Source organism: Rana temporaria, chromosome 1, assembly GCF_905171775.1.
Source record: "Rana temporaria chromosome 1, aRanTem1.1, whole genome shotgun sequence".
Classification (NCBI taxonomy): domain Eukaryota; kingdom Metazoa; phylum Chordata; class Amphibia; order Anura; family Ranidae; genus Rana; species Rana temporaria.
The window spans coordinates 239,313,249-239,335,793 of record NC_053489.1 but is presented as its reverse complement, the minus strand read 5'-3'; the positions used below and the strand labels follow the sequence as shown (position 1 = coordinate 239,335,793).

The 22,545-nt window shown below is 46.5% G+C and overlaps 1 protein-coding gene across 3 annotated transcripts in view; it reads right to left on the bottom strand.

Annotated features, from left to right (window-relative positions):
* The window catches only part of RASAL1 (RAS protein activator like 1), a 162,234-nt gene that overhangs the window by 9,880 nt on the left and 129,809 nt on the right, over window positions 1–22,545 (bottom strand). For 2 of the 3 annotated variants that reach the window (XM_040351928.1, XM_040351930.1), the window contains 3 exons: window positions 10,804–10,996; window positions 10,468–10,605; window positions 7,761–7,905 (listed from right to left, as the gene is read on the bottom strand). In XM_040351928.1, the coding sequence (XP_040207862.1) occupies window positions 7,761–7,905; window positions 10,468–10,605; window positions 10,804–10,996 (476 nt within the window). The remainder of the gene's footprint in view (window positions 1–7,760; window positions 7,906–10,467; window positions 10,606–10,803; window positions 10,997–22,545) is intronic. The other variant, XM_040351929.1, reaches the window with a different exon arrangement.

Genomic DNA, 22,545 nt, shown 5'->3' with positions numbered 1-22,545 from the left:
AGTCAGAATGCTTTACACCAACACCAGTCAGGCATATTCAAGAAATGCTTGTAAATCTATAACAGCAAAAACATTACTAAAGACTTTCTTGTGGATGAACATGGCAGTCAACCACACACGGACCTTATTATGTACATGAGACAAACATTTTGTAATTGCCAGAGCTTTTTTTTTTCAGAAAATAGGTGCAGGAACTCAACCACGACCTGTTCAGATTTCACAAACAGTAGAAGGGTCTTAAAGGGGCATTAAATATAAGGATTGCATTACATACAGAGTGCAGGGTTCAGGGGGGGTTACACACAGAGTGCAGAGCTGACACTTGTAAACACAGAAACCAGACTTCTGTGTTTACAAGTGATTGTGGTGAGCAGGCACCAAAGGGTCTGAGCCAAAGGTGGTGGAACTGAGTTCCCCCAAGTTCCCCCTGAAAAAAAGCCCTGGTAATTGCACACAATAACACCACAAACATTTATTACGTTTAAGATGTATTACATTTAGCTGTGTTCATACTAGGACTACTAAGTGATTGACATAAAGATAACAGCATTATTTCCTGGAATCAGTAACTCGGCTAAGGATATAGGGCCTGATTCCCAAAAGAGATACGCAGGCGGAACTGCTGTTCAGCCTGCTTATCTCTGTGCCTAACTTTGGAAACGATCCTCAAAAGGCTTTTTCCAAAGTTAGGCAGAAAATCTGACATGTGTAAGACACTTACACGGTCAGATCTTAGGAAGCAGTACCGCATCCGCCGCTGGGGGCATTTCTCATTGAAATGCAGCTTTGAGTATGCAAATGAGGACTTAAGCAGATCCACAACGCTTTTCAGCACTGTGATTTCTGCGTAAGTTCCGATTTTGCTTGCGCAAAACTAGGGCTGGTTTTACAATGTGGAAAGTTAGTCACACCTTTTAAAGGCCCATTCAAGCGACGGCATTTGGTATGCATTCCTGAGGGAGAACTCCACGGCAATTTTTTAATTCAAAACCGGCATGGGTTCCCCCCCAGGAGCATACCAGGCCCTTAGGTCTGGTATGGGTTGTAAGGAGACCCCCCCTACGCCGAAAATTCGACGTAGGGGGTCCCCCTACAATCCATACCAGACCCGTATCCAAAGCACGCTACCCGGCCGGTCAGGAAGGGAGTGGGGACGAGCGAGCGCCCCCCCCCCCTCCTGAGCCGTGCCAGGCCGCATGCCCTCAACATGGGGGGGTTGGGTGCTCTGGGGCAGGGGGGCGCACTGCAGGCCCCCCCACCCCAGAGCACCCTGTCCCCATGTTGATGAGGACAGGACCTCTTCCCGACAACCCTTGCCGTTGGTTGTCGGGGTCTGCGGGCGGGGGCTTATCGGAATCTGGGAGTCCCCTCAAATAAAGGGGCCCCCAGATACCGGCCCCCCACCCTAAGTGAATGGATATGGGGTACATCGTACCCCTACCCATTCACCTGGAGGCAAAAAGTAAAAGTTATTAAACACACAACACAAGGGTTTTTAAAATAATGTATTAGTCTGCTCCGGAGGCCCCCCCTGTCTTCTTTATTAGCTCTAATACCAGGGGGGGCTTCTTCTTCCACTCTCCGGGGGTCTTCTCCGCTCTCCGGGGGGGGTTTCTTCTTCCGCTCTCCGGGGGGGGGGGGGTCTTCTCCGCTCTCCGGGGGTCTTCTTCTCTCTTCGCCGTTGACTCGGCGAACCCCGGTTCTTCTGCAGCTGTCCGGTGCCTTCTTCTTCAGCGCTGGCTGCCTGCTATCTTCGTGTGTTAGCTCAATTACTAGCAGGCAGCCAGCGCGGTCTTCTGTGACGTCAGGTTCTTCTCTTCCCTTCTTCCGATGTTGACTCGTCGCCTCTTGTCACTGCAATGATGGAAGCGCGCCTTGCATCCCATTTATATAGGCATCACCGTCCCATCATGCTCCGGTAGGTACCCACGTGGTGGGTGCACGTGGGTAGGCCCCCACCACGTGGGTACCTGCCGGAGCATGATGGGACGGTGATGCCTATATAAATGGGATGCAAGGCGCGCTTCCATCATTGCAGTGACAAGAGGCGACGAGTCAATATCGGAAGAAGGGAAGAGAAGAACCTGACGTCACAGAAGACCGCGTTGGCTGCCTGCTAGTAATTGAGCTAACACACGAAGATAGCAGGCAGCCAGCGCTGAAGAAGAAGGCACCGGACAGCTGAAGAAGAACCGGGGTTCGCCGAGTCAACAGCGGAGAGCGGCGAAGAGAGAAGAAGACCCCCGGAGAGCGGAGAAGACCCCCCCCCCCGGAGAGCGGAAGAAGAAACCCCCCCCGGAGAGCGGAGAAGACCCCCGGAGAGCGGAAGAAGAAGCCCCCCCTGGTATTAGAGCTAATAAAGAAGACAGGGGGGGCCTCCGGAGCAGACTAATAAATTATTTTAAAAACCCTTGTGTTGTGTGTTTAATAACTTTTACTTTTTGCCTCCAGGTGAATGGGTAGGGGTACGATGTACCCCATATCCATTCACTTAGGGTGGGGGGCCGGTATCTGGGGGCCCCCTTATTTGAGGGGACTCCCAGATTCCGATAAGCCCCCGCCCGCAGACCCCGACAACCAACGGCAAGGGTTGTCGGGAAGAGGTCCTGTCCTCATCAACATGGGGACAGGGTGCTCTGGGGTGGGGGGGCCCGCAGTGCGCCCCCCTGCCCCAGAGCACCCAACCCCCCCATGTTGAGGGCATGCGGCCTGGCACGGCTCAGGAGGGGGGGGGGCGCTCGCTCGTCCCCACTCCCTTCCTGACCGGCCGGGTAGCGTGCTTTGGATACGGGTCTGGTATGGATTGTAGGGGGACCCCCTACGTCGAATTTTCGGCCTGGGGGGGTCTCCTTACAACCCATACCAGACCTAAGGGCCTGGTATGCTCCTGGGGGGGGGGAACCCATGCCGGTTTTTTCTTTGAAAAATGGCATGGAGTTCTCCCTCTCAGGAATGCATGCTGAGCGACGCTGTCATTTTTTTTTATAATTATTTGTTTTCCCGGCGCGTATATTTTTTTTCACCCGTCGCAACTTTAGTGTCCCGTCGCAATCCACAAAGCCCGGTGTCAATTACGTTCGCGCGCTGCACGTCGGGAAAAGGACGTCACACGCATGCGCAGTACGGCCGGCGCGGGAGCGCGCCTCATTTAAATTTTAAACGCCCCCCGGAGAGGAGGACCGCCTTGCGACGGAGGCACTTAAGTTACACGGCCTGAAATTTCTAGGTAAGTGCTTTGTGGATCAGGCACTTAGGTAGAAATTTTAAGTCAGTGTAACTTAACTGCTGAAAGTTAAGTTAGGCAGCTTTTTTGGGAATCAGGCCCATACTGCTTATATTGGTTGGCATTTCCTCGAGATACGAGGAAATGTCTTTGCATTCCTTCAAAGGCTAGAAACTATATGTTAAAAACTTGTCTTTGTGGTATTAAAGAGAGGTCAATAAAAGATAAAGCTGCCTTAAAGAAGATTAGTTTTATAGTCTGTGGAGATAACAAAAAAGATCCATCACATCTTGTGTTGTTATCAACTTTATCGCTAGCTCTTGTGTACTAAAAAAAAAAAAAACCCTCGAAAAATAATGTATAAAAACTGAAGAAAAAGCTCTCTACGTTTAATAAAAACAAAAATAGACAGATGATATTAGACTGGTTAGCATTGGCAACAGTCACTTTTTTTTTTTTTTTTTTTTTTTTTATACCTCAATTTGTGAAAATGTGGCACAAATAAGTTTGGGGTCCAGGACTGCACAAGAATGACTATTTTCTTTTCAAACAAGTTAGGCGATAGGACAAATGTGCAATAAAAGGTGACGTAAGGCATGAAATGTATTGCTGGAAGCAGAATGATCCCAGTTTTAATCACAGCTCCTACTGGACTACACAGTCCAACAATCAAATTCCTGTACTGGGACACTTCGATGCCTTGCAGGCTACAGTAAGGCAGTACAAAGAGCAAGGTAAAGTAAGATATAGCAACCAACCAGCAGTCATCTTTCAACAGTGAACTTAAGTTTATTAGTTTCTATGGATTACTACAGTTTACATTTCCCTATTGCTCTTTTTAAAAAAGATAGAGGGGGGGGGGGCCGGGACAACTATTGGACTACTCTCAGCAGCTCTACTCTCTTGAGGTCAGCAGCAAGTGTCCAGATTTGGTTAGTAAAAGTAAAAACAGATCTTGGCTTCTCTTCTTCCTGGTGCGCTCACCCGCCTCCACCTTTTATTTTATTTTTTTAATGGTTTTTTTTCACTCTTTCTTTGCCTTTTATGATTTAATTTACTACCCTTTCCTGAATATAAAAATCTGCAAAAATAAAATAAAAATGTTTCTTATTTTTGGACAAAAGGCAGTGGGATTGCCTCTCCGGCAGGAAGCCGTTATGGGACTCTTGTATGTTCCTCATGGAGACCTTTGTCTTTATTAGGCCCCTTTCACACTGGGGTGGGAGTCGTGGTGGCGGTATAGCGCCGCTAAAAATAGCGGCGCTATACCGTCAGATTTGCCGCGGGATTCGGTCGCTAGCGGTGCAGTATTAACCCCCGCTAGCGGCCGATAAAGGGTTAATACCGCCAGCAATTCGCCTCCGCAGAGGCGCATTGCGGGCGGTATTGCCGAGGTTTCCCATTGTTTTAAATGGGAAGGAGCGGTGAAGGAGCGGTATACATACCGCTCCTCTCACCGCTCCAAAGATGCTGCTAGCAGGAGATTTTTTCTCTCCTGCCAGCGCATCGCCTCAGTGTGAAAGCCCTCCGGCTTTCACATTGAGGTTGCTGGGCAGGAGTTTTTCAGGCGGTATAGCAGCGCTATTTTTAGCGCTGTACCGCCTGAAAAACTCCTCAGTGTGAAAGGGGTCTTAATCTATTGCGTCACTCGCTCTCAATTAAAAGGTCCCAATGTTTGTATTTGAGGTTTTGAATTGTACTAGCTGCACTCTGTATTCCCTCAGCTGTGTCAGGGCTGTGTTGAGCTTATTAACATGGTTGTCCATTGAGACTGTTTACCCATGCCTTTTTCAAAACAAAAAATTTAATAACAAAACAAAAAAAAACAGAAATAAATAAGAATTGTGCATGTTGTTTTTCGGTTTCTTGTTTTTTATTCATGTTACAAGGAAAAAAAAAATAGTATTTTTGTGCTCACCGTAAAATCCATTTCTCTGATTTCATGGAAGGACACAGCAGCATTGACCTTAGAGTTATATAAACCTCCTTTCAGGAGAGACTTAGGCAGAAAAAACAGCACTTCAAGTGTTAAAACACTTCTTTCAGTACAGCACCTGCAGGTCCCCCGGGTACATCCCACTCTCTGCACATGCAGCCCCAGTTTGTAAACAAGCAGTACAAACAAAGGAGGGGTGGGTGCTGTGTCCGTCCATGAACTCAGAGAAATGGATTTTACGATGAGTACAAAAATTCTATTTTCTCTTCAGTTCATGGACGGACACAGCAGCATTGACCTTAGGGACGTCCCCAAGCAGTGTCAAAAAATGTTGAGGGGTGGGAAAAAAACACAGCAAACCAAGCTTCACCCCAAACAAACCAGAGTTCCTCAACGGAGGAACTTCAACCTTAAAGCGGTGGTTCACCCTCCTTAACATCAGTCTAGCATTACATTCGGCATAGTAGCGCGAGCTACAGTATGCCTATCTGTATTTTTTTATCCCCGTACTCACAGTGCTATTGCACATTGAAGATTCCGACTCCCGCGGGGAATGGGCGTGCCTATGGAGAGGGAGGATGATTGACGGCCGGCTCTGGCACGTCACGCTCCCGGAAGACAGCCGGAGTAGGTCTCGGCTCTTCACGGCGCCTGCGCACAGGCTATGCGCAGGCGCCGTGAAGAGTGCTGAGAGCTTTTTGGCGCCGTTATTCTGGTCACTAGAGGCCAAAACTTTTCCAAGATGGCCGCCGACATGCAAAAAAACAGCACGCGGACTACAAGAAAATGGCCACCGAGTCAATAGAGGCGCGTCAGCGGCAAAATGGCGGCCATACACGTGTTTTAAAAATACAGTGACAAACAGCAGAACACAGTAAAAACACCAGGCCCTGCAGGCCCCCCTCCCAGCACACACATTATCATACCAGACAGAAAAATAGCACCCCACAGCAGCGCAGCCCCCCGGGAGAAACGGAGCCCCCAGGGACCCCCCACATCACGGCCGCCACCCAGAAAAACGGGGAAGGAGGGAGAGGAAGGGAGAGAGGAAAGCAGGGCAAACCCTCAGTCGACCTCCGCAGGAATGCACCAGCCAAACCACCATGCCAAGGCAAGGGGATACTACTTACCCGTCCTGCGACCACCGGCTGGAGGCATTCCAGACAGAACCAACGTCCGCTTGGCGGCATGGCTGTCCGCCCGGCACACTGTGACACGGTCATAGAGACCGGTCATATGTGTGCCCTGGAGCATGTCGCTCACCGGCCATCCCTGGAGCACGGGGAATGTCGTGGATGGCCCAGCGCATAGCTAAAGGCCGGCACACGCTCGATGGCGAACATGGGGGAACTACAAGGATCGAGGATCCAGCCTGTCACCCAGTCGGCAGTTGATGATTGTATATCCCAGGATCCAAAAAATGCAGGAAAAATAAAATAAAAGTGAAAAAATCGCCTAAAAACCTCCAGAGCACATGGTCCCTGAGGAGCCATGTCTTCTCCTAACGTTAGGCAGAAAAAAAACTGGGGCTGCATGTGCAGAGAGTGGGATGTAACCGGGGGACCCACCCCCTGGGAGGTGCTGTACTGAAAGAAGTGTTTTAACACTTGAAGTGCTGTTTTTTTCTGTCTAAGTCTCTCCTGAAAGGAAGGTATATAACCCTAAGGTCAATGATGCTGTGTCCGTCCATGAACAGAAGAGAAAAAAAGGTTGTACAACACCAGTGGTAGTTATTTATTAAAGCCTAGAAGTGCAAAATCTGGTGCAACTCTGCATAGAAACCAATCAGCTCCCAGGTTTTATTGCAAAGCTTAATTGAACAAACTGAATTTAGAAGCTGATTCGCTACCATGCAGAGCTGCACCAGATTCTAAGTGCACCAATTTTAGTAAATCTTACCCATAATGTGCTTTTACATTGCTAGAACTGTGTGCATGTTATTTTAAGTGCTTTACCTTATTATCCTATTACCCTGGCCATGGGTCTGCAAGTACATCATGGTAAAAGCAACCCTGTGGCTTTTGTTTTTTATAAGCAGACACAAGCTAAATTGGAAAATGTCAAAGAGGTGCTTTCTGGGCCCTCCAATGCCCATTCATACCTGTAACTCAAAGCTACAAAATGCTTAATAATAAAAATCCTATTTTAAATGACTGCTGTCACTAGACATCTGTCACTCGAAAAAAATACAGGAGCTTTATTTCAGGCAGATGTGGGCATTTTTGGCCCACAAAAAAACAAAAATCATCAAAATCTCCTTAATACACTGACGTTCAAGTGTGAATCCAGTCTAAAGTGTATTTAGCAGCTGCTTAATTCAGCCTGTTTGTTTTTTGTGTTATAGCAAAGAACACAACAGCAACTGCGTGCAAGGTTTAATGAAAATGCAAGGTGAGAAGCAGCATCCAGTATCCTGGTAACAGACATTCATCTGAATCCCTTTTCCATCCATATTAAGTGTCAGAGGCACATCATACAGAAAGGAGAACAGGTGTGAGGAAGACAGAGACAAACAGCAGGACTTTAGTGAAATGTAAATTGAGGAGGATGAATACAGATGAAAGATGGCAGTCAGATTTACTGTCTACTAATACCACACACCAACATCGCTCTCCATGTCTGTGAGTTTGTCTAAGAAATCTCTTAAGCGGCCCACACTCTGCTGAATAAGAGGATGTAAAGGAGACATCCACTGTTCCTTTCCGTGACCCAGCTGCTGCCCAAGATTACCAATACTCTGTACTACCTAGAAATAAAGAATAAACATAAGCAAATAATATATTAGACAATGAGCATGTCTGACTTCAGATAATAAAACCAATGGTCAATACCATACCTATTGTTACACAAGTGAAGGCCCGTACACACGATCAGATGTTCCGACAACAATTGTCCGATGGACGTGTTTTGTCAGATAATCCGACCGTCTGTAGGCTCCATCGGACAATTGTTGGCTGTGCATGCTCTCAAATTGTCCGACAACAAATGTGTTCCATCTGATTATCCGATCGTGTGTACGCAAATTCATTGGACTAAAATCCAAAGTACAAACACGCATGCTCCCAACAAATGCTAAACATCAGACAATAGCAGAATTTGCCCAAAGGGTGGCGGTAAAGAGCTGAAAAACTACATAGTTTGGTGTATGTTGCCTGAAAATGTTCTACCGTCTGTATGCAGAAAAAGTTCACGGACAACGCCCTTCAGACAAAAATCTTCAGATTTGTCCTATGGAAGTCCGATCGTGTGTACGAGGCTTAAGGTAGCATGACAATAGTAAATTGCATATATTTGATCTTTGCACAATGCTATTTAACCCCCCTGGCGGTGTTCCCGAGTCTGACTCAGGGTTAAATTTTTGTGCTGCAATCGGTAACCCAGAGTCAGACTCAGGCTCGCCGAATCCACAGGCAGTGTTTACTTACCTTGTCCCTGGATCCAGCGATGCCACCGCGCTGTGTGAGCGAGCGGGTGCTCGCTCGATTCACACAGTGCCTCTGTGTGCCGCCGATCTCCGTTCCCTGCGACGTTACGACGCATGGGGGCGGAGATCGGCGCCAAATTCAAAAAGGTAAACAAACACCTTACATACAGTATACTGTAATCTTATAGATTACAGTACTGTATGTAAAAAATACACACCCCCCCTGTCCCTAGTGGTCTGTCCAGTGCCCTACATGTTCTTTTATATAATAAAAACTGCTCTTTCTGCCTGTAAACTGTAGATTGTCTATAGCAACCAAAAGTGTCCCTTTAAGTCAAAAACGGTTTTAGAGCAGCTAGAAAACAGCGATAATAAATTATAATCACTTGCAGAATTGAGCGATAGCGATTTGTGGGGAAATTCGTCATAAAAAAATGACAATTCTGCAACTGAGCAAATTTCTGTGATTTTGAGTTGATTACATTATTGAATAATTTTTATTATAAATTATATTATTATTTGTTATAATTATTTATTATATTATATTATAATTTATAAAAAAACATTTAATTCATACCCGGGATACCTACTAGACTCTTGTTTGGTCAGATTTAAGTGAGTTATTCCAAAGAATTACAGGCCTACAATGTAAAACGCCATATTTCCTTGCAAATAATGGTACCGCTTTCAGCACCTAAAATCTGAAATAATCATACCGCTAGGGAGGTTAACTATAGTATTTTTTTTTTCAGTTTTTAATATACATTATGAGTGCAATTTATAAAGTACTTAAATGCAATTTTTGATGTGGCTTTTCAGCTTAAATTTTCCCTTTTTCATGATATTTGTGAAATACAAAATTTGTAGAGGTCTTTCTTGTTCTGTATGTCAACCGGTGCACATACTGACTGCATAACTGCTGAGACACAGGGTAACCCATCATGTGAGCGTTTTATCTTAACAAATGAGCTGATGGCAGTAGATTCCTCTTTCTACAGCTCTGCGCATACAAGGGGGCAGAGAAGATTGTGAAATTATTGCCCTATAAATGATGCCTTGTCTGGGCTATTGATGTGTAGCTTTGAGGAGGAAGGGATTGCTTCCACATGAGCCTGAATCTAGTTTGTGCATTGCTGGTAATGTCCCATAGCTGGTAATTCAGATAGTTTTGAATTAAGCTGGCTATACATGGATATATTTTTCATTCAGCCTGCAGGCTGGACAGAAAATATCTACCAGATTACTCTATCTTTGTCAACAACATGGATGGAGGAATCCCTTCTGTCAAGCTATTGTATTCTTAAAACTGCCGCTAGTGGCTATCAGAATACCGAGCAGCAGCTGGATGCAGCCACCGCTCACCTGACAATTTTTGAATCAAAGGATGTCGAGTGAGAGGGGGCTGACTAAGACACCTACATAGTGAATTTCAGCTGGTTCATCAAGAACCAGCTGGAATTTTCTCTGTATTGCCAGCTTGTGGTACACTTGGTCGAGGTGCCAATGATGTGACAATGTGACTTCCAATGATTTGCAAATATATGCAACAAGAACCTCTGTTTTTACCATGCGCAGTGGAGAAAAATAATACGATTATATTATCTTGAAAGTATGCCAGGGACTTTTTGTGTTTATAATATATATCACTATTATAATAATAAAGAAAAAAAACAAGTAGCATTCAGTGTAACTGTTGATACATGAAACACACTGAAAATTCTGAAATACATTAATTTGAAAGGAATCCAAAGTAGAGGTAAAAAGACTGACAAATACATAAAGGAAATAACACAGACTTAAGTGGCAATACAAACTAAAAATAGCATGCATGGCAAAAAAACACAGTCTGAGAAAAGCTAAACTTCCTCTTATTCTGAGGAATACCTTAGCCAGCAGCAGTAAAGTGCGTGCAGTGCGTGGATCAGCGTGATGCTCTCGTAAGTGGAACAGTTTAGGTGTCAGGATGGCGGGAGCAAAAAAACGCAAGAAGAGGAAACCACTGATGGCTGCATACTTCACATCCTGGTTTCAAGCAGAAAACATTATTGGAAGGTACCCATTGAAGTACAGTCTCTCCCTCCCACCAGGTTTTTCATGCAGGAATATGTGGGAACATTCCCATTTTCACAAGGTTATTTACTAACAGAGTTGTTGCAGATCCTGTGGTGTCAAAATGCTCCCCCTATGACATGCTGGTGGGAATGAAAATGTTATTCTCACCTGACTTGCTGCCCCAAGAAAACGTTCCTCCACACGCTTATGTAACTGCTTGAAGCAAAGACGCATACCTGGTGGGCATTGTTCTACTGAGCCCAAAATGGCATCAATAATGTCACTCAAGTAGCCCCTCAAAAACTCCACACTGCTCTCACGGATCTGCTGCTCAGAAACTGAACCTTTAAAAGAGATACGCCTGCAGAAAGAGTCAACACGTTTACCCTGTATGTTAATACAGTCTCAACATAGAAAACAGGTTTAGTTTAGCATAAAATAATGCTGAGATTGTTAATTAAAAAAAAAAAAGCTTTACAGTACTATACAGTAATACATACTAAAAGCCCATACTTGTTTTTCAAAAAGAGACTTCAGTCTCATGGCAACAGTCTCATGGCTAAAGACAGAATGGCCTCAAGTGGTTGTAAAGGCATAGAAGCAAGATCCCCCTCTGACATCAGCCAGGAGGTCACGTTACTGCTATGCTGTCCGCTCAGCCCCTCCCACTATAGCCCTTAGATTGGGGGAAGAGTGGCTGGAGGTCACGTAACTGACCAGAAAAGATCTGACAGAAGGTATTTAGAGGCATATTTTTTTACAAACATGTGCACAGTGTAGTATAGCTTAGTGGAATAGAGGGGTTGGCAGTAATCTTTCGTTGACTTTACTGCCAGCTACTAATAGTGGTAGGAGTAGAGGGAGGGAGGAGATTGCTTACAGCCTTACACACAAGAGTTAATTATATTCCTAGAGTGGTTGGCTGGAAAGCAGGGGACTGGCAAGATCACCAGGAATTTTGCATAAAGGAAAAAATACAAAGATAATAGAATACATTTTTACACAAGTACAAGGGAAAACACACACACAGTCAGGAATATGAAATGTAGGGGCAACGTACAATTTAACCCTTGATTGTACTCACGATAAAATGCTGGTCCAGACCTGATCCAGACCAATAATTAATGGTAGCAATCCTCTGTTATTGAGAATTGGAGAATACAGTGATAATTTTCTCCAACTCTTGGTTGTTACCACTCCGTAAATGATGTGCAAGTTGGTGGTGATGCCTGGTAACAGCTAACATGGCATTATTATATGCAATTGAACACTTCCAAGCTGCTATAGTTTGTTGTTAGTAGGAGGTTTGGGTTCGCAGACACTCCGGTAAAATATTTCCTATGGTATGTCCATGGGAAGATGGCAGAACCTCTGGCAAAATGGCACTTCTCGTATGTCAATGGGAAGATGGCTGAGAGCTCCATTCCCCCTCCATTGAGGTGGAGTGGAACAGTGTAAAAAAAACATGGAGGTACTCAATGCTAGCGGTCTCCTAAAGATGTCCCACTGGAAGAAATGCATCAATGTGGGGCTTACATGCTTATGTCACACCACTGCATACTCCTGTCTGCAGCAGGCGCGATGTAAAGTGTACAGCTGTACCATTTTGTGGCATTTTATCATGGATTTTAAGATGGATGGCATTTCAACATAATCAATTTTACTGCACTATGACCATCTTTGGTCTGCTCCTTGTGTGAGCTTTTATTCAACAAAGCTTGGGGCAGCAGCCTATTTTGGGCATATACATTACCTAGGAGAAGACGCTTGACTGAAGCTCTTGGCAGGTGCCATTATAGAACCATGCTGTATGGGCTACACTTGCTGTAGCACCGAGTCTGGTGAGTGTCCAATCTGAAGGGTGATGGTGTGTGTCTATACACTGGTGAATTTGTGAGCAATCAAGATCTGACAGTGGAGCACTGATTTTCTTTGCCACTTTTTTATGGACTTTACTCAGAGACTTTTCATGATATTTGATTTGATAATGTCTTCTTTTTGTAAGTGCACATATTTTTCGCATGGCGGTTGCCATTTTTGGATGATTTGTTTTCATTATGGATTTCACTTTGACGCTGAAAAAACTGACCTTCAGTATATGCTGTAGGATTTGTATGCCAACCTATTCTTTTGCCAACAGCCTAATAACACCATAGCATTGACTTATTTATTTATTTCCCCAATTGTAAAATAGCAGGATATGGCCCACAAACTACTTTCTAGGATGAAAGTCTTTCCTCAGAGCAAGAGGAATATGTCTTTCATGTGTGGTAGTATACATTTCTGGAAATGGATTTCTTAATTCTATCCCTTAAGACCTGAACTTTATCAGTCATGCCATTATAGCCCCAGCAAGCATGAAGCAGAGTGGTAAACTGGTCCTTGGGATAGAAAATACTGAAGATCTTGAAGTGCTTATGGAGCATCTGCCAGGAGTCTGATGAAGTAGGAATACCACACCTCCCTGGGTCAGTCCAGAGCTATAAATATCATTGGATCGTATGCCATCTCAATCCTGCAAAGTAGACGAGGAGGGAGATTCAGGGAAAATGTAGATTGTACTAATCCTGTGGAGCTACCACAGTATCTACTGCTCCCGCCAGAGGATCCTTGCACCTGGTGATAAACCTGTGCAGTTTGTTTGAATCTGGAGGTCCACATCTGACATCCTCCACCTGTGACACAGGCTCTGGAGCACCTCTGGCTTTAGTTCCCATTCACCTGGATTCAGGTGCTGTCAGCTGAGGAAGTCTGCCTGCCAGTTTACATAGGCTGAACTGAATGGACCTATGTCTTTTTCAACCTAAAGGCTCATACACACGATAGGTTAAACCGATGAAAACGGTCTGATGGACCGTTTTCATTGGTCCAAGCCGATCGTGTGTGGGCGCCATAGGTTATTTAACCTTCGGTTAAAAAAAAAGCAAACTTGCTTTAAAATTTAACCGATGGATTGCTAACCGATAGCTCAAAACCGATCGTTAGTATACAAAACCATTGGTTAAAAATCCACGCATGCTCAGAATCAAGTCGACGCATGCTTGGAAGCATTGAACTTCGTTTTTTTCAGCACGTCGTTGTGTTTTACATCACCGCGTTCTGACTCGATCGTTTTTTTAACTGATGGTGTGTGGCCACGACGGACCATCAGTCAGCTTCATCGGTTAACCTAGGACAACTGTCCTTCAGACCGTTTTCATCGGATGGACTGATCGTGTGTACGAGGCTTTAAAGGCATTGTAAAGACTCCAGGTTTTTCACCTTAATGCATAGAATGCATTCAAAAAAACTTCTGATACTGTAGCTGTCCCCAGAGCCCCCCCCCCTCTTTTTCTTACCTGAGCCCATCCATTCTAGTGATGTGCATGAGCCCAGTGGCTCCAGCCGCTGTCTCAGTCCCAATTGGATAGATTGATAGCAGCAGAAGCCATTGGCTTCCGCTGCTGTCATTTAACCACTTCAATACAGGGCTTTTATACACCCTTCCTTCCCAGACCAATTTTTAGCTTTCAGCGCTCTCACACTTTGAATCACAATTACTCAGTCATGCTACACTGTACCTAAACCAATTTTTTATCATTTTTTTTCTCACAGAGATTTCTTTTGGTGGTATTTAATCACTGTTGGGTTTTTTATTTTTTGCAATATAAGCGAAAAAAATAGAAATTTTTGAAAAAAAAAAACACACCTCTTTTTAGTTTCTAGTGTAAAATTTTGCAAATAAGTAATTTTTCTTCATAAATTTGGGCCAACATGTATACTACTACATATCTTTAGTACAAATAACCAAAAAAAGTGTATATTTTTTGGTCTCTGTGAAAGCTATAGAGCTATAGAGCTATGGTGCAAATCATTGAAAATGATCACATCTGATCACACCTGATGTACTGAAGGCCTATCTAATTTCTTGAGACCCTAACAAGCCAGGAAAGTACAAATACCCCCCAAATTACCCCTTGTTGGAAAGCAGACATTCCAATGTATTTAGTAAGAGGCATGGTGAGTTTTTTGAAGTTGTAATTTTTTCCCACAATTCTTGGGAAATACATTATTTTTTTCCACAAAATTGTCATAACAAGTCATTTCTCTTACACAGCACATGCATACTTGCAATGACACCCCAAAATACATTCTGCTACTCCTCCTGAGTATAGTGATACCACATGTGTGAGACTTTTACACAACCTGACCACATATACAGTAGAGGTCTAACATCCAAGTAGCACCGTCAGGCGTTCTACGAGCAAAAATTGCACATCTCATTTGATGACAACCTATCACACTTTTGAAGGCCCTGGAGCACCAGGTCAATGGAAACGCCCACAAAATGACCCCATTTTGGAAAGCTAACACCCCAATGTATAATCTATGAGGCATAATGAGTCTTTTGAACGGTTCATTTTTTTCCAGAAGTTTTTGGAATATGTGGGAAAAAAATGAAATGCATTTTTTTTATACAAAGTTGTCCATTTAGAAGATATTTCCAAAACATAGCATGTACATAGCAAAAATGACACCCCAAAATACATTCTGCTGCTCCTGCTGAGTATGGCGATACCACGTGTGAGACTTTTACACAGCCTGGCCACATACAGAGGCCCAACATTGAAGTAGCACTGTCAGGCGTTCTACAAGCATAAATTACACATCTCATTTCTCAACCAGGTACTGGTTTCTGGCAGGTACTCTGGTGGCAGGTGGTGAGGTGGCAGGTACTCTGGTGAGGTGGCAGGTACTCTGATGGCAGGTACTCTGGTGGCAGGTGGCGGGTACTCTGGTGAGCTGGCACTCTGGTGGCAGGTGGTGAGGTGGCAGGTACTCTGGTGGCAGGTGGTGAGGTGGCAGGTGGTGAGGTGGCAGGTACTCTGGTGGCAGGTGGTGAGGTGGCAGGTACTCTGGTGGCAGGTACTCTGGTGGCAGATGGTGAGGTGGCGGGTACTCTGGTGGCGGGTACTCTGGTGGGCAGGCCTGGATTTACTCCCTGTGCCGCCCCAAGGCCGGGTCCTTCAATGCCGCCCCCCCCCCCACACACACACATTGGCCAAGTGATACAGTCGGCGGCTATAGCCGCCGACTCTATCAAGGGAGCGCGCCCGCAAGAACTTACCCATATGCGAGAGAGCTCGCATAAAGGGGGTTAGTTCTTGCGAGGAGGAGTCGCCGATCCCCCATCACAGATTCCCCCCATCAAAAAGCCCCCATATAAGGTCATCCATCACAAAGCCCCTCATAAAAGATCCCCCATCACAGACTCATCTATTATTACAATGTAATATGAAATTAAATAGTTCAACTCCCCATAATGCAGAATGAGTGGGAGCCCTGATATCACTGTCCCCAGCCAGCGGAGTGTTTCCTTACATCTCAGGTGTCACTGTCCCCAGCGGAGTGTTTCCTTACATCTCAGGTGTCAATGTCCCCAGTGGAGTGTTTCCTTACATCTCAGGTGTCACTGTCCCCAGTGGAGTGCTTCCTTACATCTCAGGTGTCACTGTCCCCAGCCAGCGGAGTGCTTCCTTACATCTCAGGTGTCACTGTCCCCAGCCAGCGGAGTGCTTCCTTACATCTCAGGTGTCCCACCCACCCCCATTAGAGCCCTTCTATATCCCAGCAGGCAGCAGCAGTGTCTCCGCCGCCATTACTGAAGGCTGAGGGGGAACAAATTAAAGTCAACCATTTTCCAGAAGACTACAGACGACTTATAAACAAGAAGGAAGCCTGCCGAGTAACTACAATAGAAATTGAGCGGCGGCACCGCTCACCCGCCACCCCTTTCCACAATAGGTCACAGATGACAGACCAGGGGCAGGGGGGTGGGCGGTGCCGCAGCTCCATTTCTATTGTAGCCACTCGGCAGGCTCCCTTCCAGGGGAGGGCTGGCAGCCTTAGGCCTGGGGGGCAAGTCCAGTCAAGAGGTCCTTTGAACCACCGAATAAGCTCACCATCCCCAGTGCCCATCAGCGCAGCCTCACCAGTGCCCATCAGCGCAGCCTCATTAGTGCCCATCAGTGCATCCTCACCAGTGCCTGGGGATTAGAGAGGAGAGCAGCCAGATTACACAGAGCGAGATCTCTCACTTACCCAGCGTGGCCACTTCTATGATGAACATCATCCGTGTGCTGTCTATCATAGGAGCCAGTCCAAGAGGCGGGACTTCGTATGACAGTGGCCGCCAGGTAAGTGGGAGATCCCCACTCTGTGAAATCTGGTGGCGCTCCCCCTCCGAGGCAGCCCAATGGGCACAAACCCTGGGCGCCCTCCCACTGCTCCATCTCGCGGTGCACCCGCTCCCAATTGGCCCTGCAAAGCAGGAACAAATTGGGGACAGACTTGGTCCAGGGACAGTGTCCTCAGGTCACCCTAGGCTAGTGGCCAGCAGGACCCATAGGTCAGTGGCCAGCTCCCAGCAGGACCCACACATGTGGGTCCTGCTGGGAGCTGCCTGTGCACCTGGGGGTCCTGCTGGCTATGGACCTGTGGGTCCTGCTGGCCATGGCCTGTGGGTCTGCCGTGGGTCAGTGGGTGGGTCGGTGGCTGGCTGACACGGTGCAGCCTGCTGTGGATGACTGGCCTGGCTCCCTGCTGTGGGTCAGTGAGTGGGTCAGTGGCTGGCTTGCACGGTGCACCCTGCTGTGGGTGGCTGGCCTAGCTCCCTGCTGTGGGTCAGTGGCTGGCTTGCACGGTACACCCTGCTGTGGGTGGCTGGCCTGGCTCTCTGCTGTGGGTCAGTGGCTGGCTTGCACGGTGCACCCTGCTATGGGTGGGTGGCTGGCCTTGCTCCCTGCTGTGGGTCAGTGGGTGGGTGGGTGGATGGCTGGCACAATGCACCCTGCTGCTGCAGCTCTGTATATGGGAGCCGGTAATCCACATTTAAAGCTCCGCCGCCCGCTGCCGCCGCTCCACCGCCACTTCATTACCCCCCATCGGGGGACGGAGTAGCGGCAGAAAGCCGAGGACGTCATATGACGTCCACCCAGGATGGGAGATCCCATCTGTGGACGTCATTTGACTATGGCTGGGAAAAGAAGTGGTTAAATACATTGACACGGGAGCGGGGGGAGGGGCCGAGTCCCACTGTCTGTGTCAATGGACGCAGCAGCGGGACATGAGAGCACGCCCCCATGGAAAGCGGCTCTCCTTGGGGACAAACGATGAAGGGGAGGAGCCAGGAGCGCCACTAGGGCACCCCATAAGAGGAAGATCAGGAGGTGCCATGTGCAAAACCCTTTCACAGGGCAGGTAAGTATAACATGTTTGTTATTTAAAAAAAAAAAAAAAAAAGAACCTTTACAATCACTTAACTACTTGCCGACCAGCCGCCGCAGTTATACGGCGGTAGGTCGGCACGGCTGGGCGAGATCACGTAGCTATACGTCATCTCGCCTTTCAGCCAATAGGGGCGCAGGACCCCCGCTCGTCCCTGATCCCTGCGCGCATGCCCGGCAGGCGCGATCGCCGCCGGGCACCCACGATCGTTCGTTACAGAGCGAGAACCGGGAGCTGTGTTTGTAAACACACAGCTCCCGGTCCTGTCAGGGGGGGAAATGACCTATCGCCTGTTCATACAATGTATGAACAGCGATTTGTCATTTCCCCCAAGTCAGTCCCACCCCCCTTTCAGTTAGAACACACCCAGGGAACGTACTTAACCCCTTCCTCGCCCCCTAGTGTTAACCCCTTACCTGCCAGTGGCATTTTTATAGTAATCAATGCATTTTTATAGCACTGATCGCTATAATAATGCCAATGGATCTAAAAATGTGTCAAAAGTGTCCGAAGTGTCCGCCATAATGTCGCAGTACCGATAAAAATCACTGATCGCCGCCATTACTAGTAATAAAAATGCCATAAAACGATCCCCTATTTTGTAAACGCTATAACTTTTGCGCAAACCAATCAAACGCTTATTGCGATTCTTTTTAACGAAAAATATGTAGAAGAATACGTATCGGCCTAAACTGAGGGAAAAAAAATAATTTTTTATATATTTTTGGGGGATATTTATTATAGCAAAAAGTAAAAAATATTTTTTTTTTTCCAAAATTGTCGCTCTATTTTTGTTTATAGCGCAAAAACTAAAAACCGCAGAGGTGATCAAATACCACCAAAAGAAAGCTCTATTTGTGGGAAAAAAAGGACGCCAATTTTGTTTGGAAGCCATGTCGCACGACCGCGCAATTGTCAGTTAAAGTGACGCAGTGACGAATCGCAAAAATAGGATTTTTGTACTCACAGTAAAATCCATTTCTCTGAGTTCATCGACGGACACAGCAGCCTTTGATCTTAGGGTATTATATCCTTCCTTCAAGGAGAGATTAGGCAGAAACACTTTCCTCAGTACAGCTCCTCCCAGGGGGCGTGGTCCCCTGGGTATAACCCACACTCTGCCTCAGCAGCTCCAGTTCGTAACAAGCAGTACAAACAAAAGGAGGGGTGGGTGCTGGGTCCGTCCATGAACTCAGAGAAATTGATTTTACGGTGAGTACAAACATCCTATTTTCTCTTCCGTTCATGGACGGACACAGCAGCCTTTGACCTTAGGGACGTCCCCAAGCAGTGTCAAAAAAAATTGAGGGGTGGGAAAACAACACAGCAAACCAAGCTTCACCCCAAACAAAAACCGGAGTTTCTCAACGGAGGAACTCCAACCTTAAACTGCCGCCTGTAACACCTTGCGGCCGAAGGAGGCATCCGAAGATGCACTCACATCCACCTTGTAAAATTTTGAGAAGGTGTGGATTGACGACCAGGTCGCTGCCTTACACACCTGTAACACAGAGGCTTGATGACGGAAAGCCCAAGAGGCACCGATCGCCCTGGTCGAATGCGCCATAACCTGAAAGGGAGGCGTCCGCCCCTTCAGGGCATAGGCCTGAAGCACAACCTGTCTGATCCACCTAGAAATGGTTGCCTTTTTTAGGGCGCTCTGTTGGAAAGCCTATGGTGATGCGCCCCTGGAGTGGCAGACCAGGGGTGCCGTAATTGCACTTGTGTTTCTACCGGCACATTTGCTTTTTGGCACCTTGGTCACGTCACTATCACACTTTTTACCCACCTGCCTCTAGGGCCAGGCCATTTGGTCAGGACCAGAGGAATTTTTGATTCCTGGCCGGAGGGCCGGCCATTGTATTGCACAATGGTCACTTTTTTCACTCTCCTAATCTTCCTTCTCCCGCACTTTCTTTTTGTTTCCCCTTTGTTTGTCACTTTAATGTTTTTTTTTGTTTGGTGTTCACGTTTGTCACGTTTGCATAGTAGGGTGCGGGTCCTCGGGCCAGCCCTGAACGTCTTGGGAGTGGGTGGACATGGCCTTCTGGCTTAGTTCGTCTGCTCTCATGGGGTCTCCTTTCGGGGTAGCCCCACCTAGTACTGGGAGGGTTCTGTTTCGGCAGACCCTCTAAAGGAATGGGGGTCTGTGTCGGCTTTGGTTGCACAGACCCTGCGAGTACCTCAGTCCCTGTCAGGAGCCTAACGCCCCGGGGGATCAGGGTTGGGTCCTTCTTACGGAGGACCAATTGACGTAAGCACCCGTTTGCACTTTTTTGTTGCACCTCTTTATGTGGGTGGAAGTTTTTTGGGTGTGTTTTGCATGCCATGAGCTTTTCAATAGAGCCAGACCTTTTTTAGGACCATTCACCGACACGAACAGTGAGTCCGAGTTCCGGAACAGAGCCGTACACACGTAGGGCCCGAACCACATCCAGGGAATGTAAAGTGGCCTCCTTCGGGTTTTTCGGCCGAGGACACAAGGATGGTAACACAATGTCCTCATTAATGTGAAAAGCCGAAACGACCTTTGGGAGAAAAGATGGCTGCGGCCGCAGCACCACCTTCTCCTCATGGATGACCAAGTAGGGAGCCTTGCAGGACAAGGCCGCCAGTTCAGACACCCATCTGACTGAGGTAATTTCTACCAGAAAAACCACCTTCTGTGACAGAGTCAACAAAGGAATCTTTCGAATGTCCTCAAAGGGAGCTTCTTGAAGCACCGAGAGGACTAAATTCAGGTCCCATGGGGGCAGTGGAGGAAGCACAGGAGGGGCCACATGCCGGACCCCCTGCACAAACGTACGCTCCACGCTGTAAGAACAGCAGAATCTGGGACACCACATATGTACAGGGTGTGTGTGGAAGACTCATGAGAATGTAGGGACTCAACCAGGGAAACAATGTTAGAGTAAGGCCCTTGAGGGGGGAAAAAATGGCTGCCTCAGAACACTTAGTGGATTGTGATCTGGAAGAACTCGATACAGTGAGACCACTCATGTTGTGTTTGGGATTTAACATATTGCACTGGTTGGCAGGGACAATTAAGCTCAGAATACCTGGTATAATCTTGGAAATTCAAATGGACAGGGGTAGGGAAAAATGGACTAACCAAGTTGGAATTGCATGTCTCTTGTAATTAGGAGCAGTGGCAGTAAAGTGCCAATTCTGCTAGCTGTCTGTGGACAGCTAAGGCAAATAATGAGGTCTAGCTATCAGGTAAGATACAGACCTAGGAATTGAGGGTTTATGCCACCTAAAGATCTACAAAGTGTCCAGGTCCCAGGACCCAGAACAGAACACATTATGATTCTGAGAAACTTCGGCGACACGAAAAAAAAAATATATATATATATATTATATCTATGTATACACATACACACACACACACTTATTATAATACTTTACCAAGAATGTTTTTTTTTTTTCCTGACAGCATTGTTATTATGACTTGACCAAAACAAGTTAACAATAAATGTTTCTGAATTCACATATGCTACAGTTTTATTTTATTTAAATCTTGCAGACAATAGAACAGTGTGATGCAGAGAATGCATAATATAAGTCCCTTTAACTCGCCTGTTCTTTTCCTATGCAAGGAAACTGAGCCAGAGGAAAAAAAGCCCTGTAAATATGTTCATCTCTTCACCACACACAGCCACAAAGGCAAGAGAATTCTTGTTGGGCAGTGTAATAGTGTTCAGAAAAACACACTAACGCCTCATACACACAATCAGATTTTCCACGGGAATTGTGTGATGACAGCCTGTTGGCCGAAACTCCGACCGTTTGTACACTCCATCAGACAATTGTGTCGGATTTTACGTGGACAAATGTTGGATGGCAGGCTTTAAAATTTTCCGCAGATAACGGTCTGTTGTCGGATTTTCCGATTGTGTGGACACAAGTCCAAAGTACAAACACGCATGCTCGGAATCAATGCTCACCAAACACGACATTAGAAGAAGGTGCCCAAAGGGTGACGCTCAAGAGCTGAAATTTTACGTAGTACGTAACTACGTTCATGTTTGTTGGCCGACAATTGTGTGCCGTTTGTATGCAAGATAAATTCCCAGCCAACACCCTTCGGACAAAAGTCCAAGGCTTTGTCTGCGGAAAATCCGATCATGTGTATGAGGGTTTAGGCTTGGCTCACACCTAATGCTGATGCGGCTCACAGCAGGGGTCCGGTGCATCCTGGTTCACTGTTTCAGGTCTGATTTCAGCCCGAATTTTGGGCTGAATTCGGGCCTGAAACGGACGAAAAGACCCACAGGGCTCCTGTGTAAATTCACAGCGGAGCCGCATTGGAGATATGTAAAGCGGCTCCATAGAGACGGTCACAATCTCCTGCTATTGCGAACTGGATGCGGGGATCCCGCATCCCATTTGCAATAGTGTGAACCTGGCCTTAGACCAAATTTTAATGGTTCAAAGAAGGTCAGGCAAAATGGTTGGCCCTCAAGCATGTTAACTTTATCAAACCTGGTCCTCTTTGAAAAAAGTTTCGACACCCCTGTTTTAAGAGAGAAAAAAACAAAAAAACAAAAAATGGAGACATGAACAGTGCAATCTGAACATAACTTGCACGCTCAAATTGGAGAGACTGACCCCATGGAGACCTAATACATTCTTTATTCTCAA